We start from the raw sequence: 17,358 nt of genomic DNA on the forward strand, positions 1-17,358 counted from the left end.
AACGCCGGCTGTCAAACAGCGCCATCCTGTGGCAGAGACGTCCTCAAGCAGCGCCCAACAGCCGCTTTTCCAGGATTCTTGTCATTGTTTACAATCACAACAAGATGTTATTCTTATTATTATGATGATGATTTTTGCCGTTGTTGTCAAACCGGTCGGAGTAGCAAGACTGTCCGAATCTCGATTGTTTGGATTCCGAATGGAACGGGCCGCGTACCTAATCAAGTGTCCATTGAGCGCTCGCCTCACTCGACCGGTGTTTGGCTCCACCTGTCGGCCGAAGGCGCGCACGGCAGCCGCGCTAGCAACAGGTCGGACGACAATCGCCTCATTCTGCAAAGCGGGACAACCCCAAAGTTGTTGTTTTTTTCTTTTTCGCATGAGGCAAACACGTTCACACGCACACAAGAACTAAAGCAATCACGTCCTCGGGAAGAGGAGGTCACATCACGGACGAACGGACGCGTCATTTTCTCCATTGATTTGATGTCGACCGCTTACTTGCCGTGAACGGGCGCGGCGGACTTAACGAGACGAATTGAAGAAAAGTCCAAATGAAGGCAGACACAAAGAATGGCGAACACGACGGCTCGACGCCGACCGGTCGGGCGGGGGGTCCTTTGAACCCAAACGCCGACTAATGACACAATGAGCAACAGGTGTGCCACTGCAGGAAGAGCCCTACGGCGCCACCTGTTGCTCACAAACAGAGCAACGACTCCAAAGGCTTTTAAAAAAAAAAGGAAGATCAGACGATGATCGCTCGACACGTTTGTATCGTGTTCTCTTCATTCAAATCCCAACATGAAGTTTTTCAATGACAGTCGAGAGCCGTGCACGCGCGCGCGGAGAGACGGAGAGAGAGAGAGGGGCTGGCGGCTAGCGGCTAGCGGCGGTCGGATCGTTTTGCTCGGCGCGCTCAGCATGCGGTAATCCGAGCGTCCGGACGACGGCGCCAGGCGCGCGGCCGTCCGCGACCCGCCCGCGCGCGCGCGGCCGCCCCGGCCCAAGGAGCGCCAAAGTCGCGCAGCGCCGGAGGCCTTATAAAGACAAAACACGCCGCTCGCACACGCGCGCCGCCCAGTAAAAAGCTGCGGTCCACCCAAGAAGGGCATGCGCTGGAAACGCGCGCGTCTCAAACCCTTGTGAGGACATCTCGCGTTGGGCCGACGTCGGGGTGGCCATTTTCAAACGCGCTGCGGGCATTTCAAGACGGGGCGGAAACATTTGCGGAACGCGCCGGTCGCGGAAAGCCTTCCCGAGACAAAGTCAAGGATTCGGAACGGGCCGAGGGCAATTTCACTCGGATGCGCGCTTGAGAACGGCGCGCCCGGCTCGCAGATCAGGACCCAAAAAAAGAACAAAACCCAAAAAAAAAAAAAAAGCGCACAAGCACATTTCCATTTGGAAAATGGTCCAGAAACAGGAAATTCCCCGCTCTCCCTATTCTCGGACACACACACACACACATGGTTCATTTACTGCATGTGTGTGTGTGTGTGTGTGTGTATCTGAGTGTTCTGGCTGGTCTTGACCATATAAGGAGTTTGAGTTTCCTTTTCCCTCCGACATCTGACACAGACACCAGTGCTCACACACGTGCGCGCGCGCGTGTTTGATGGGATGTTCTTTGCGCGAGTGCGCTTCCGTGATTTATGGCTGCCCCCCCCCCCCCCCCTGGTGAGGAACCCCCTGAAGCCAATCGGTTGCTTCGTCGAATCCGAAAAGCTCCTCCGCATCTTTGATCTTTTGCGAGTACTTGCAAGTAGCCGCGATGCTGTCAGTCAAAGTCGGGGTCGCGGTCAAGGTCGCGGTGGGGGTCGAGTCGCGAGGGTGCGCTTGTTTTTCAAGCACATCTCGCAACAACCGCTGCTGCTCCGACTTGTGCTTCCGGTACATTGTTTGCATGTGCTGGATACTTTTGCCGCCCTGCACCTCCCCCATCATCATCATCCTCACCCACCCCCCCCACCCCCCGTCCCAGGCGGCCCGCGTGCTTAAATTCCCCAAAGCTCCTCTAATCGGTCCATCGACCGGTGTCTTCCCATCCGCCCCGTTCCCAGGTGTGCCGTGACATCACTTCGCGTCGGGGTGCCAATCATTCAGCGTCACCTTTGATTGGCGGGCCCCCGCAAAAGAGCGCCGCGGGCGCCACTTCCCGCCCGGGGCGGCGTTCCGTGGGAACCGGCCAAGGCCGCGGCGAGTCGGCTCCGCCGGTCTTCGGGCTCCATGACCTTATTTGGCCACGCCGCTCACTCCGTGTGATGTAAGACCTCCCTCCGCATCCCCGCCGCCCCAGTCGCAGGGGGGGGGGGGCGGGCGCCGCTCTTCCAGGCCGGGGGCTTTAACCCAGCTGTTTATTCTCTCCTTCGCTCCATCCGCCGAGGAAGCGGAGGGGGAGCCGGCAGAGTCCATCCGCAGCGGGAGCGAGCGCCCCGACGCTAACCGGAAGACCGGCAACAATCGCGAGGGGCCCGAGCGCGAGCGCCGGCGGAGCGGACGCGGCTCGCGGCGGCGGCAAGCCGAGCGAGGGGGAAAGGCGGAGACGCCGGTCGGAGAACCGGCGCAACGGCGAGAGCGACTCCAAGCGGGGAACCCGGCCGAGGCGCGGGCCGGACACGTCGAGTGAGGAACACCTGAACCGCCGCCGCGCCCGCCACGCCGAAAACTCGAAGAAGAGCCGGCTCGCGGCCCGAGTCCTCGGTGGCGGCGAGCCAAGCGGGGAGGAAGGGGGGAGTGCCCAAAAAGGAGTCGGCGCAACCAAACGAGAAGGGTCGAGCCGCGTCGGCGAGGGGCCGAGCCAGAGGCGGTAGAAACACCCCGACGAGAACGACTCCGACCGCAGGAAGAGCGCCGACACCGAGAACTCCGAGAAAGAGCGGCGGCAGGAAGAAGGAGGAGGTCGGGAGGTGCGCCGGACGGGTGCGGGAAGCAAGTCCGCGCCCGCCCGCCGCCGCCGGGAGAGCGGGGGAGGGCGCCGCCTCGCCACCATGGATTTTAAGGCCAACTTGAAGGGGGTCAAGGCCAAGACGGAGGACGAGCGCAAGGCGGCCAGCGGCGCCGCGGCGCAGATGGACTTCCGCGCCGTGCTGGGGAAGAAGGGCGGCGGCGGCGGCGGCCCGGTCCGGGCGCCCGCCAAGAACAACGCCGTCGACGACGAGAAGAGCGGCGGCGACGAGGCCAAAAACGGACGGGGCGGCGAGATGGCCAACAACTGCGTGAAGGACGGCGGCGGAAAGACGCCGCCGCGCTTCGCGGAGAAGCTGCGCGACGCCACCGTTCTGGACGGGCGGCGCCTGCACCTGCAGTGCCGACTGGACGCCGCCTGCGACGGCGGCGCCAGCTGGACGCTCGACGGCAAACTTGTCAAAGCCTCCAAGTTCATCGTTCTCAAAAACCAAGGTCAACACGCACGCACGCACGCACGCCGCACGCAACCCCAAGCGTGACTGGCAGCCACACACGCACACACACAATGTCCACCACTTGCAAAATGCCAATTTTCACCTCGCTCGCAAATGATCGGTCGGTCCTCGCGTGCCAAAAAAACGCCAAAGTGAAAAAGTGTGCCAGCGGTCGACTTTCCGGCGACTGCGGCAACGTCGAGCGAGCGCAGCGACCAGTCAAAGCTCCCGGTGGCTTGCGAGCGACCATTTCAGCACGGAAGCTTTTTTCTTGAGCCGTTTGAGGCATGGCGACAGCTCATTTCATTCCGTGAAATTTAACAGCCGTTTTTTTCTTGCGAGCGCTCCTCCAACTGACGTCAATCTGTTGATTTTTGTTTTATGGGGGGGGGGGGCACATTTTCCAGAACGAAAGCCTTGACCGAGTGAATGCGTTTTGCCCTCACTTGCCACGTGAGCGATTGCGACCCTTTTTTCAAATAAGAGCCCAAACGGAACGCGTTGGCGCTTCCGGCCAATCGGCGCAACACTGGACCGCTCGAAGCGACCGGCGGCCGACGACGGCTCGAGTCGTTTCCCCGAGCGAAAGCCCAAATGCCGTCCGTGTTTTTCTCCCCACCCCGCGGCGACCCACGGCAAAGCGTCGAGCCCGTCGCCTTTTCGCGCTTTTCCGGAGCAAAGCGCGAAAAGGAACGCGGGCCGGCAACTTCTCATTCGGGATGATCACGTTTTTGTTTGCTGGCTTACTTGTTTGTGCGCGGCGCCGACGCCCCCGCGACAGGCGGCGTGTGCTCGCTGAGCATCGACAAGGCGCTGCCCGAGGACGAAGGCGAGTACAAATGCAAAGTGGAAAACTCGGCGGGCTGGGCCGAATGCTCCTGTCTGGTGCTGGTGGACGGTAAGTCGTATTCCCGTGCCGGCAAACGATGGCGCAAGCGTGCCTCCGCTGACCGGATGAAATGGGATAGCGACGCCAAAGTCCACATTGGAGTCACTTTTTTTCCCCCCCTCGGCGCATTTGCCAGCGTTTGGTTTTGCGCCACCTTTGCTGGACCTGCGAAAACACACAAACATGAGTTGATTTATACAAGTGTGGGGGGGCTGTGTATCTCTCTCTCTCTCTCTCTCTATATACACACACACACAAACTGACACGTGCGCCAGCGTCACGAGCGTGCGATTCAAATGTTTGCTCTCGGCTCAAGACGCGGAAAGTCCGCCGAGCGACGGAAAACGCGGTCAGTCGGCGGTACGGTTGCGAATTAGCTCCGAGCGGGCCTATTTTGCCTCAAAGTGTTTGAAGGCTTTTGCGTCGGCAGATCCTCCGGAAAAGTCTGCGGCGGACAAGACTTCCGACAAGAAGACGGCGGCGGCCACCTTGGAGAGTAAGTTGACCAAAACGCACAACCACTTGAATGCTAATTGGAGTGGTCATCGGGCTCCCGCCGCCAACAAGACCAATGATGAGTGAACAAGCCCCCCCCCCCCTCCCCCCAATAAGGGCGAGCCGACTGGGAGCGCTGCTTCGCTTGCGTCACGCAAATACGCACAGTAAAGGGCTCGTATAGAAGGCAAACAGGAAGCAGCGCACCTCAGGAGGCCCAAACATGGGCGGGGGCATTTTTGGACAAGTCATCATGTTTGTCTTGACAGGTGAAGCTCGAATAAAGAAGCCCACGGCCAAGACGCCTCCCAAGCAAGGTGACGCACAGACGCACGCGTGCGCACAGGCGGCAGGTGTGCTTACTGAGGCGTGCGTGTGTGCGCAGCGCTGCCTCCTCACATCGTTCAGTTCCCGGAGGACATGAAGATCCTGGCGGGGGAGAAGGTGGAGATCCTCTGCAAGTTCTCCGGGGCTCCGCCAATCAGCTGCACGTGGCTCAAGTTCAGGAAACCGGTGAGACGCGCGCCGGCGGCGCCCTCGCCGGCCGGCGGCGCCCTCGCCGGCCGGCGGCGCCCTCGCCGGCCGCCGGCTTTGAACGTGGGCCGCCCGTGTCCCGCGCGCAGATCCAGGAGGGGGCGGCGGGGACGTCCATCCGCAGTACGGACGGCGGCAGCCTGCTGACCATCGCCAGCGGACGGCAGGAGCACTGCGGATGCTACACCATCGAGCTGAGGAACCAATACGGCCTCCGGCAGGCCGCTCTCAACCTCACCATCGTGGGTGAGCAATTTTTTCTTTTACCCGTAAGCATCTTAGCATTAGCGTTCACGAGTCGGCGTCTCGCGGGACGATGGTTCGGATTCGCGCGCGCCGCCGTGACGATTAGCGTCGGCGGTTGAGCATCGTCACGTCAGCGCTCACGGGAGGCGCGTTCGTGGCGAGGTTAGCGTGTTAGCATTGGCGTATTCTCCAGTTAGCATACGCGCGTTGTCAACGCTGTATTCAAATAGGCGAGGTTCAGAGGTGTCAAATCCAGGTCCAGAAAGTCAAAATCGCGCCGCTTCGACGCATTTAGTGGGACGGATTCCATCTCCGAATCTTGCCGTGTTATAGCGCATTAGCACGGCGCGCGGTCCGAGCACGTGTCTCGGCTTACTGTCGCCACGCTATACTGAGCTCAGGCGGTCGGCTCGGCGCGGGTCGAGCGATCTTTGTTCGGGGAAGCCTTTTATGGCGGCGGCGGAGGAGCGACGTTTCCCGTCGGCTCGGCCTTCGGGTGACCTCCGCCCGGGCGCGCCGAGCCTTCCTTCCCCCGCGCACGCTTTTGCTCCGTCTCAGAAAGGGCACGTCCACTCTTTTCTAAAACAATCGTTTGCCCGCGGCGCGTGACGCTCGTAGCTGGTAGCTTCAAAGCGGTGAGCCGACTCGTCGCCAGATGGAGCCGGCGTCCAAAATGTCCTCCGTCCTCCAGACAAGCCGGACCCGCCCGCCAAGGTTCCGGCCCTGTCCGACGTGAAGCGTTCCGGACTGACGCTGTCCTGGTACGGTCCCACCTACGATGGCGGCAGCGCCGTCCAGACCTACCACCTTGAGATGTACAACTCTGTGGACCAGAAGTGGACGCCGCTCGTGTCCTGCAACAGCACATCCTACAACGTCCAAGTGCGTCCGCCGCCTCGTCCGCGTTTCCATTTTTGTCCATCGTCACCCTTTCTCAGGCCAGGTCCTTGCCCCCCGAGTCTTTGTTCTCGTCCCTTTTCCGTGCAGATGACCCGCGCGTTTCTCTTTCCGCGCCCTCGACGCGTGACGGCGACGCCCTCCGCTGGCCGGGCGCTTGTACGAAAATCACAGCGATCGCGTTTGTTAGGGCGACGCCGCCCCATTGATGCCAGATCCCGCCGTGACCAATTGGGCTTGGGGGCGTCTTCCTGGGATGCAGCAGCCGGTCGTACGTTGGAGGGCGGGGGTGTGCCGATCGCTTGGGCGCGGTTCCGTGATCCTGAACTTTGAGCTGGGCTGGAAACGCCAGCCCTAATAGACCGCAGGGGAAGCCCTCGCTTCGGTCTAAGATCTTGTCCGCAAACGCGGCCGTGATCGTGTCCCCCGTCTCGTCCGCCGCCAGAACCTTCTTCCGGAGCGCCAATATAAGTTCCGCATCCGAGCGGAGAACATCTACGGCATCGGCGAGCCGAGCGCCGAGTCCGAGGACGTCACCGTGGGCCTGGCGGACGACAGCGGTGAGGACGCGCCGGCAAAGCGGGCGCTAGCGGCGTGGCCGTGACTTGAGTAACAGGTTGCGTTCTCTACTTCCGTCGACAGAGAACCAGGAGGAGGCGGAGGAGGAGGAGGACGGTAGGGATACTCGCGCTTTCTCTTGACACTCTGAACAAAACGCTCTTTTCGGATGTTTTCACGACTCAACTCCAGCCAAAGATTCTTACATTTGGTCCCAAGGAGTCTGTCTAAAAAAAAAAAAAACGGGGTGGGGGGTGTGGCCTGGAGATAGACAACATGCGAAATTTTGCCACTCAGAGAGCCAGCGCACGGATTGATTGGGCGTTGACCGGCGAAGACAGAAAGGTCATGGGGGGCCGGGGGGGACTGAAGTCATGACTGGACTTGACTTTTGATTGATGGTTAAGGCCTGGAACTTGCTCATGACTCGCACGTGTGTGACGTTGGGCCACGGGGTTGCTGGTTTGAGCGTCACGCGAGTGCTCTGACAAGGTCTTCCCCGTGCGGCAGACTCGGAGAAGGAGCCCGACTACAGGCAGGTGACGGTCCGAACCGACGTCAAGGTGAAGGAGCTGTACGACGTGGAGGAGAGGCTGGGAACGTAAGCTCCTTTCGGCACGCGCACTCAATGACGTCCGTGCGGGGTGCGGCCTTTGGCGCGTGGGGCGGGTGATCCGGATCCCTGTCCCTAGTTCTCATTTTCTCAGAAAACGCACGTAGCCGTCCGTCAATGTCCAAAATCATCTTTGCGTTCATACGTTTTATGCGGGCCCCGCGACTCCGAGGGCGGTATCCCGGCGTCCGATGAAGCTCGCCTTTGTGGAATATGAACGAGGCCGCAAAATGCCGCCGTTTCGATCCATCTCGGGGGGCGCCCGTTCGGCTACTTGCCGCCCGGTCGCTCGGGTTGACGACCGATCGCGGCTCGGCACGCGGCCGTCACGTGACCACCCTTGGGAAAACCTTGCCGCGCGGCCTACAAATTGGCCGGACCGTTTCCTTTTTGAAAATCTGCGGTATCGCAGAACTCCAGCCTGGATTTCCCCAGCTTGACTTTTGAAAGCCCCGCCACCCAACTTGCGGTTTCTCACCAGATGTGTTGGTGTCGCAGGGGCAAGTTCGGTCAGGTGTTCAAGCTCGTGGAGAAGGCCACCAAGAAGGTGTGGGCGGGCAAGTTCATCAAGGCGTACTCGGCCAAGGACAAAGACAACGTCCGGCATGAGATCGGCATCATGAACAGCCTGCACCATCCCAAGCTGGTCCAGTGCGTGGACGCCTTCGAGGGAAAGTCGGACATCGCGGTGGTGCTGGAGATGTAGGGCGCTTTCGGAGTTCGGCGCGACTCGGACCCCGCTCGACTCGAGCCGCTCTTCACGTGACTTGTGACTCAACTTCGACACCGGACGCGACCGGACCGATTCGATTCTCGCTCGCTTCCGACGCGCCGTTGAAAGATTCCCACCACCGCGTCCTTCCCGACTAGGCTCGCGTTCACATCGAAGGATCATTTCTCAAGGTTTTGGTAAGACGGCAGGAGGAAAAGCCGCTTGAGTCTCACGGGATTCAAACTGCCCAATGAACTGCGAGGCGGTCGCGCTAACCGCTTGCTCAGCGACCTCCGGATTAGATTTTGATTTAATGAAAAATAAAATGCGGCAAGGTCGCCACCAAGTCGGCGGGCTTTGGGAGCCATCTTGTGGTGTCTCGAGGCATTGCACAAGGAGCCCCAAACTACCACGAGAACTACCGAGAGGTGATTACTCAGCAGATTTGGGAGGTAGTTCTGCCCAAAAAATTGAAAAGGAGACATGTGAACATGAAAGCGATACCTTTAGTCTCCTAAAAAAAAAAAAAAAAATGGACCTGCTCGCAATTGTGTTGATCAATCCGAGTCGCCGTGAAATTTGTCTTTGGCCGGTGAGGTCAAATCAAGTCCGGCGGTAAGTCATGCGGCTTACCCGCGGCCTCGGTAAGGACGCGAGTCCGACAAATCACATTATCGGCGCAAGATCCAAAGACCCTTAAAGACCGGACCGGACCTCGCGATTGACCAGCGACCGCGACTGGACTTTGCCAAGACCAAACGGCCGCCCGGAGTGACTCGCTTCCTGTGCCGGACAGGATCTCGGGCGGCGAGCTGTTCGAGCGCATCATCGACGAGGACTTTGAGCTGTCGGAGCGCGAGGTGATCAAGTACATGCTGCAGATCGTGGACGGCGTGGGCTTCATCCACAAGCAGGGCATCGTGCACCTGGACCTCAAGCCGGAGAACATCATGTGCGTCAACAAGATCGGCAGCAAGATCAAACTCATCGACTTTGGCCTGGCCAGGCGGCTAGGTGACCTCAGCCCGCTCCGAGACTTCAGACGAGCGCCGAGCCGACCTCGGGGTCGCCTCCTGACCCGAGCGACCCTGCTCTTTGTCTCCCGCAGAAAACGCCGGGACCCTCAAAGTTTTGTTCGGAACGCCCGAGTTTGTGGCACCCGAAGTCATCAACTACGAAGCCATCGGTTACCCCACCGACATGTGGAGCATCGGCGTCATCTGCTACATTCTGTGAGTATCGGACCCGAGTCGCCCGCCGCCTCCCGGCAACCGAGGCCAGGCGCCGGAGATCGTCGGTCACGCATTACCGAGGTCATCTGGCATCACCGGCAGAGTATTCTGCTCCTTGCTCAAACGTGCAAAAGCCTTCGGCCCGTGCCCTCGCTCGACCCGGCTTTCTCCCCGTCAGGCTGAGCGGGCTGTCCCCCTTCATGGGCGACAACGACAACGAGACGTTGGCCAACGTGACTTCGGCCACGTGGGACTTTGAGGACGAGGCCTTTGACGAGATCTCGGACGACGCCAAGGACTTCATCACCAGGCTGCTCAAGAAGGACATGAAGTCAGCCGGCTTTCGCTCGCACGCCGTCGCGGCGCACTCCGAGCGGGGTCGTCACTCGCGCTCCGCTTTGCGTTCGCAGGGCGCGTCTGACCTGCCCCCAGTGTCTGGAGCACACCTGGCTCAAGCAGGACACCAACACCATGAAGGCCAAGAAGCTGTCCAAGGAGAGGATGAAAAAGTACATCCTGAGGAGGAAGTGGCAGAAAACGGGCCACGCCATCAAAGCCATCGGCAGACTCTCGTCCATGGCCATGATGGCGGGCGTCCACGCCAAGAGGGGCTCGCCTACTGAAGGTACGCTCGCATTTGAAAACCAAAACATGGCGGAAGCCTTGGGCGACGGGGAGGTTGCGCGTCGCCCTCCCCATCGATCGCCGCTCGCGTCGCTGTTCCGCGAGCTGTCGAAGGCCGCGTCCGTTTTCGCGTTCGGGGCGGCGGGCGACCCCATTTCGGGCCGCTCGGACCCCCTTGTCCTTTGCGGTCCGTGCGCGAGTGGCGGCGGATGTCAAGTCGCTCCCAGATTGACGCCCGGTTCCAAAGCTCGTTCTGGTTGTCGACGGCGCCGTTGCCGTTCAACGAGAGCAAAGCGAAGCCGAGGCCGTTGTGCGATTCAGAGGACGACCGCTTCCTGGAGTGCTTGGAGCTGGAGCAGAAGGCCGAGTGCAAGCCCAGCTTCAGCGCCGTCATCCGGGACGTGGAGGTGGTGGAGGGCAGCGCCGCGCGCTTCGACTGCAAGATCGAAGGTACCCCGGCCCGCCGCCGAGGCCGCCCGCTCCGGGCTTGACCGCGCGAACCGTCGGCAGGTTACCCCGACCCCGAGGTGGTGTGGTACAAGGACGAGCAGCCCATCAAGGAGACCAGGCACTTCCAGATCGACTACGAGGAGGACGGAAACTGCAGCCTGGTCATTTCTGAGGTGCCCGACGCCGTCGCCTTCCACAAAGCGCGCTGGTGACATAGCATACCCCAAAGACAGGATGCCGAGAGGGGGGGGGGGGGGGGTCAAAAAGAAAAAGCTATTTCAGAAGGGAAGCACAACACTGGCAAAAAGGGGCACCAAATGAACGGCCGAGGCAGACCTCGAGCAAGAAGTGAAAGCCACGACAGGCGTACAGATGCCCAACTCAAATACTCCTCCAGAGTACCCCAACAACCAAAAGTACTCAATCTTGTCGGCAGTCGGACAAGAGTCGAAAGGCCGTCAAATAAAGGTGGCCTCGCGCACGTTTGATGTCGGGACTCAAATCTCAGCCCGAAATCCTCAACTTTGGGGGCGTGGAGACATTAGTCACGTTCCCCAAGAAATCCCGCCAAAGTGTTTTGCAGACGCTGTCCGTCGGGAGACTTGAGCCTTTTCTCCCGACTTGGTTTTCCGCGGCAGGTGTCGGGCGACGACGACGCCAAGTACACGGTGAAGGCCGTCAACAATCTGGGTGAGGCCACCTGCACCGCCGAGCTGCTGGTGGAGGTCATGGCTGGAGAAGGGGAGGAGGAGGAGGAGGAGGAGGAGGAGTGAGCTTCACAGCCGCCGGACTCTGGTGGGGGCGAGGGGGGCAGCTCTGACAGGAAGTGGCACACAGAGACCAGGACGAGGGTGCCCGCAAAACCACCCAGATGGATCGCGCGGAGTCGCGGCCAAGTTAGCGCCAACGGCATTCTGATGATGACCACGTCGCTGTCATCAACCGGGATTCAAAATCGAAAGCCGTCAAACGCCATCCCTCCGCCGGCCCCAAAACGGGACGCCGCGGAGAATCCACAACAGTCAAGTGGGCGGTCACTTTCTGGGTCAGTTGGTCACACCCGTCAGAAAAGGAGTTGCCTCGTCGCGAGTTCCAAGACCTCCGCTCGTCCCCGCCTTACAAACACACACACTCCGCACACATTGCCGCACTTTCTTTTGGCACACTCAACACGTCACGTGTGTGTGTGCGTTTGTGTGTGTTTGCGCGCGCGCGCCCTTGCATACTTCAAATTTGATTTCACGCCCATGTTTGTCCAAGCGTTAGTTGTGTACTTAGAAGGTTTGTCCAAGTCTATAGCGGGTTGAACACGTACGACAACGGCACAATTGTACTTCGTCACACGGAACCAATAAGAGAATCACCCCCCCTCCCAAAAAAAAAAAAAAAAAACACATTGCTTGCATACGCCTCCATTTTGGGCCTCAACAGCGGCGGCCGGTCAGGGTCAGCGAGGTCGTCTGGGCCGGCCTACGCGCCATCACAAGCACTGACCCACTTTTGACAACCGCGCCGCCGTGATGACGAGAAGAACACCTTTTATTTCTAGAGCGCTAGGAAGGAAAAAATAAATAAATAAAACACTCACAGGCACTTTGCATGGTAAAAGAAAATGTCAAGTAATGAGCAATAAATAAGGAACCAACGTGGTGGTTAAAAAGGATCCGGGTGCGACGGTGTGTCGATATAAATTAAGAAGAGAAAAAAAAAGGTTGTTGCATGAAATTGGATTGATTTCTTCCCACCCGTGTCTTTCTTCCTTGGATTCATTTGGCTGCACCGCTTGCGCTCATCTTTCAAACACAATGATTCCATTTTTTTGTTGTTGTTCTCACTAAAAAAACAAACAAAACAAACCCAAGCAAAACATTTCTGGCCTTTTATTTGACCCTCGCCTTTTGGATCCGGTTCCCTCGGCGGATTCCGAAGCGCTACGGTTCCGTTTCACAAACAAACGGCGCGACGGTCACTTCTCTGTGACGGGCGCCCGCGCCGACGTTTTGGAAGGTCGGGGAATCTGTCGCGCATTTTCCGGGCATGTCCATGTCCATGACAAAGTCTTTGAAGCATCCAAAAGCGACACTCGGCCACTCGGCCGACAGTCCAGTTGAGGAGGAGCGGCAAGTCGTCCGAGGAGCTGCGGCAGGCCCCGCCGCAAACGTCCCCCGAGCTATTTGGACGACGTCGCGGCCGGACGGGCCCCCTCCCGTGGAGAAATCCCCGGGCCGAAGAGGAAGGAACTTTCCGACGCTTATTCTCGCCCCAAAACGGTTCACGTTTCAAGCAGGAGTGAATTCAAGTCCGAGGCTTGAGGACGCCGCCGAAAAAGGCGCAGGCGGGTTTTCGGCACGCCGGGCGTCTTAAGGCCGCTGATGCGGACGCGCCCATCCAAACGCGGCGGCGACCGGGACGGCCTTACCCGTCGACGTGGCCGTCCGGTTCAGTAGGGCGCGAAGAGGGCGGAGCCTTGACTGGCTCTGATTGGTCCGGGCGCAGGGTGGGGTAAAGGGCTCGACGAGGGGGCGGGCGGCGGCGAGGTCAAATCAGAAGACGTGCTCACCTCCTGACAGCAAAAAAAAGATATCAAAAATAAAAAGCCACGCCAACTTCTGACGTGAGCTCCTAGCGGCGGTCGAGTGTTTGCGTGGGCTCAAAATAGGGGGAGCGCAACCTTTCAACCGTCAGACGTCGCCCGATATCTCGTGTCCGGTCTGAACCGAGCGCGAGAGTGCTAAAGCTATCAAATAAGTCGACGGGTCCGAGCTTTGATTTAGGATGCTAATGCTCGTCCGTCGCTAAGAGCGGCAGCGCTAGCCTCGAACGGCGTCGAGTAAGCTCGGGACATTCGCCACGACGGCTCGCGTTCGCGTGACGCTAACGCTAACGCGCGCCGTTTGTCGGAGAGGACGGCATCGACACTGACCGTGCGTTGACTTTTGTTGAATTTGGGCTTAGTGGGCTTCCCCGCCAGGCGGTCTTTGTGCTTCCTGCTGGAGATGTGCTGCAACGACAACAGTCAACAAGTCAGACGACGCTAACGTAGCGAGCGGCTAACAGGAGGAGCGTCCCGTCACCTGCTTGAGTTGAATCTCAGAGTTGACCTGGATGTTACAGGTTCCGCAGTGGAAGCTTTTGTTCTGAGGAGCGCAACTCTTTGAAGGCGCGCCGGCGGGAGGCGACTTGACCTTCGCGCCGGCTCGCGGCGACGCCGTGACGGGACCCGAACCGCTGCGGGAGTCCAACATGCTCTTGTGCTTGGTGCCTGCGGGCAAGAAGACCGGGGCGTGGAGGCGTGATGTGCAACGGCTCGGCCGGCGCCGACCGTCTCGCAGAGCCCCCTAACGAAGAGTTAGCGGCCCACCGCCGACTCCCGGGGGCGTGCGCTCCCATAGCGGACGTTTGCGCTTTTGATTGTACCGCACATTTTGAGGGCCAACGCCTGACCTGAATTGTGGGCCTCCAGCTGCACGAGGGAGTTGACGGAGACTTTGCAGAGCGAGCAGTAGAGCAGCTTCTTGGCCCGCTCGGCGTCCCACTCGCCGGCGGGCGGGGCCGCTTGGCCCGCCGCGCTGCCGGAGGAGGCCGCTTCTGCGGCGACAAGAGAAGAGTTGAATAAGAGCGGGGGTCTCCGACGGGGCTTTCGCATGATGACAGCGACATCGAGGGCTTGTTGTCCTCAATAAAGGGACGCGGCGTTTCAAGAAATAACGGACGGACAATAACAACATTGTGTGGCATCCCAGCGTTGCGCCGGATGTTGCCCACTCGCGAGACATTGCGGCCTCGTCGTCCTGGAACGGGGATCGCCCCATCTGCGGCCCCTTCTCAAGGTTTCTCGTTTTTCTCTGTTGAAATCCGGCAATGTCATTTGGATTTTTGGGGTCAACTGTGGGCAGGCGAAGCCCTTTGAGACTTTTCTGTCATAAAGGGCTGAAGAAATTAATTGGACTCGACATGATTTGTGATTGCGGGGGGTGCAATGACGGTCCGGCAGCGCCAGAACAAAGCGCATTCGTATATCGGGTTCATAGATTGAAAATGGTACGTCGTTTTTTTTCCCCAACGCACATTTTGCGGCTAACTCAAAGTTGCCACTGAAATTTAAAGGAGTGAATTTGGGAAAGGAAGGAGTAAAAGTTTGTCCAGCAAAGCCAACCTGCGCTGCGAGCGGCGCACGTTCCCGCCGAAGGGGCGGGGCCGGCATCGCCGTCTTTGCCGGCCGCGTCCACCGACGCCTCGTCGTGCTCCTCCTTGCTCTGCTGCATCTTCAGCTTTTTGGCGTGACGGCTGCCTCGGTAGTGCGCCTCCGCCTGCGACTGTGAACGCATGCGCACACGCGGCGTCAAAAGCAACGCCGGGCTTCTTGCGGCACCGGAGGGGGGGGGGGGGGGGGCTCACTCACGTCCGAGTTGAACTTGATCTGGCAGACGCCGCACTCGACCGGCTGCGTGCTCCTCCTCGCCTTGGCCCCGCCTCCGCGGCCGCCGAACGTGTGCTTGAGCACCGCTTTCTGCACCGGGTCCATCTGCGAGCGTACGCGTACAAAAAGTAGAAAAAGCGGCGTGAAGTGACACTTCAGATGGCGAGCTGCCGGCGGAGTCACCAGTGTGCAGTTTGGACGCACCGCGTTGAAATTTGGGAAAAGATGAGGCGCAGGTGGAGCAGCGGTGTTGTTGTTGACGGGAAAATGCAGGAAAGGTTTCATCATGATCCCGCCTTGTCCTCCGGCGCCAGCGAGCAGGCCTGGTAGGGCGGCGGCCAGCGTGGCGCACATGTTTCCTGACAAATGCAAACGAACCAGAGTCCTTGATTAGTTCTTCAACGTCTTCCAACTTCTTTTTTTGTTCTCCTGTTGCAAAGTAGTTTTTTTTATTGGTTTGACTTCAATATTTCATTTCAAGTAACTGTTTTGTAGAGTTTTTCATTTCTCAAAACTATTTTTTGGAAGTAGCCGAATGATAACGGCGGACAGCTCCTTGGAATCCATTTGGCTCTTGCCAGGTTACCCACAATCCTTTTCGGCCGCCTACCAAGTTCGGTTTAGGTGAGCAATCCTCGCGCTGGAAACGAGTCGAATTCCTTTGAAGCGGGCCTTTCTTTTTGGAGAATGCTCAAAACAAAAGTACTTTTTCATCGGGCCCTGAGCCGCTGCCGTCTTGCGTAGAGGCGCGATCAAGACGTTTGACGTCGGTCGTCCGCCGATGTGGGATTCTCCAAAGTACGTACGCACGCCGTCGGCTCAAGCGACCGCGGCGACCTCGAGTCAAAGGCTTTCCCTGTCATTTGCTCCGTGGCCAAACGCCCGCTTCTTACCTTCGTGTGCCGGGCAACAGCAAATGGCCTCCGTCTTGTTTTGATTCCACGGCGCTCGCTGGACGCCGGGCTCCGTGGGAAAGCGCTGGAAGCCGGCGTCGCCGCTGTAGCGGTTCGCTCCGGGGCCGAGTGGCGCGGCGTAATGGTCGTTGTAATGCTCGCTGGCACCTTGGTTGTAGTTCTCGTTGGGGTGTGCGCTGTAATTCGCGTTGTATTGCTCGTTGTAATGTTGGCCGTAATGCTGGTTGGCGCTACTCATCGTTCTGGGGAACTTGAACTTGTCTCTCCCGTTGTAGCTCCTCGTTTCTCTGCCGTCGCCGAAACTGCTCCAGCGTTTGCGTCCGTCCATTTTCCCGCTGTTGCGCGCAGAACCGGAAGTGAACAGAGACGTCTCTCGGCTAGCACGCGCGCGTTCGGAAGTACGTCACCGACAACGTCCTTCCTTCCTTCCTTGAAGAACAAAAAATGCAAAGCACCGAAAAAGAAAGGGTGAAAAAAAAGTCCCACCTCGCGGCAGAGACACGGGCATATACAGCATATGAGGGGACTAAGAATGCCGTCTAATCGCGGTGGGGAGAAGTGAAGCCAGGGGAAACGGAACCGGCGGCCATCTTACGTTGCCACTTGTTCGGTACTCGTCAGATGAATTCCGAGCTTTTCGCGCTGCGTTTTCATCGTTTATTTCTATCTTCGCGGTAAATATGCCGCAGTGTTTGGCGTACGATTGTACGATGCTTCGTTGTAAATTTAAGTTTCACCTGCCTGCGTGGTCTGTAGTTTGTCAATGTCAGTTTAACTTCTCAATTCAACGTCCTCCGATTCCCGTTATTACTTGAATTGAGGAAACGAATTCCCAACCACTACCATTCCTCCCTCCAACAATTGTTGCAATTACCACGAACTGTAACGACCACGAACTTTTTGACACTTCTGTCATGACAATATTAACCGCACAGTTTATAATGTTTCTTACCAAGTTTTGACTTCACAAATGTAAACTTTCAAAGACAAAACTTATCAAACTGGAACAACCGTGACGGCTATTCGCAACTTTTGAAGCCTTTCAAAATATTTGAGCACCGAGGAAGAGGGCGATGATGGTGACGACGACGGTGACGACGATGTCAACAAATGTGGGTGCGGATCATGAAAACAAAAATACAGTACTCTTCCCTTTGCCCTCGCCACCGAGGATGGGGGGGGGGGGGTGCCTTGCAAAAGCTGTTTGTTGACCCGCTGCAAAATGTTTGCCCTGTGGTTGAGAGGAAAGAAATTTCATCTGTGCCGTACAGTATGTTGCACGTAGAGCCTATTTGACAATAAAGCTGACTTGACAAAGCCCAATTGAGTGATCGTTGGTGAGGGAGGTAGAAGTCCAGATGGCCATTTGT

The 17,358-nt window shown here is 58.5% G+C and overlaps 2 protein-coding genes across 2 annotated transcripts; one reads left to right on the forward strand and one right to left on the reverse strand.

Annotated features, from left to right (window-relative positions):
* Positions 1-2,095: 2,095 nt before the first annotated feature.
* Positions 2,096-12,523, forward strand: mylkb (myosin light chain kinase b). The gene is made up of 19 exons (XM_086123023.1): positions 2,096-2,266; positions 2,387-3,402; positions 4,186-4,302; positions 4,724-4,789; positions 5,058-5,105; positions 5,174-5,301; positions 5,412-5,568; positions 6,260-6,450; positions 6,911-7,025; positions 7,108-7,140; positions 7,534-7,624; positions 8,135-8,338; positions 9,145-9,362; positions 9,457-9,580; positions 9,759-9,911; positions 9,991-10,205; positions 10,526-10,654; positions 10,715-10,827; positions 11,293-12,523. Exons 2-19 carry the CDS (start codon positions 2,991-2,993, stop codon positions 11,425-11,427), a joined length of 2,649 nt encoding a protein of 882 aa, XP_085979149.1. The 5' UTR covers positions 2,096-2,266; positions 2,387-2,990; the 3' UTR covers positions 11,428-12,523.
* On the reverse strand, positions 12,520-17,330 carry znf385b (zinc finger protein 385B). Its single transcript, XM_086123026.1, has 8 exons — positions 15,968-17,330; positions 15,279-15,433; positions 15,057-15,179; positions 14,811-14,970; positions 14,099-14,242; positions 13,729-13,916; positions 13,578-13,655; positions 12,520-13,217 (listed from the first exon to the last, which is right to left on the reverse strand). The coding sequence occupies exons 1-8, from the start codon at positions 16,314-16,316 to the stop codon at positions 13,095-13,097; spliced, it is 1,320 nt and encodes a 439-aa protein (XP_085979152.1). The 5' UTR covers positions 16,317-17,330; the 3' UTR covers positions 12,520-13,094.
* Positions 17,331-17,358: the final 28 nt, after the last annotated feature.

This window comes from Hippocampus guttulatus, chromosome 11 (assembly GCF_054856545.1).
Source record: "Hippocampus guttulatus isolate MCC_2025c chromosome 11, RoL_Hgut_1.0, whole genome shotgun sequence".
NCBI lineage: Eukaryota > Metazoa > Chordata > Actinopteri > Syngnathiformes > Syngnathidae > Hippocampus > Hippocampus guttulatus.

Bases quoted from the DNA above. Each gene is read 5' to 3' on its own strand.
- mylkb (XM_086123023.1), top strand. From the start codon at position 2,991: ATGGATTTTAAGGCCAACTTGAAGGGGGTCAAGGCCAAGACGGAGGAC. The intron at 5,106-5,173 runs GTGACGCACAGA...GTGTGTGCGCAG, and splicing joins CAAGACGCCTCCCAAGCAAG to CGCTGCCTCCTCACATCGTT. The intron at 10,828-11,292 runs GTGCCCGACGCC...TTTCCGCGGCAG, and splicing joins GCAGCCTGGTCATTTCTGAG to GTGTCGGGCGACGACGACGC.
- znf385b (XM_086123026.1), bottom strand. From the start codon at position 16,316: ATGGACGGACGCAAACGCTGGAGCAGTTTCGGCGACGGCAGAGAAACG. The intron at 14,971-15,056 runs GTGAGTGAGCCC...ATGCGTTCACAG, and splicing joins AGATCAAGTTCAACTCGGAC to TCGCAGGCGGAGGCGCACTA. The intron at 13,656-13,728 runs GTGACGGGACGC...TTGTCGTTGCAG, and splicing joins CTGAGATTCAACTCAAGCAG to CACATCTCCAGCAGGAAGCA.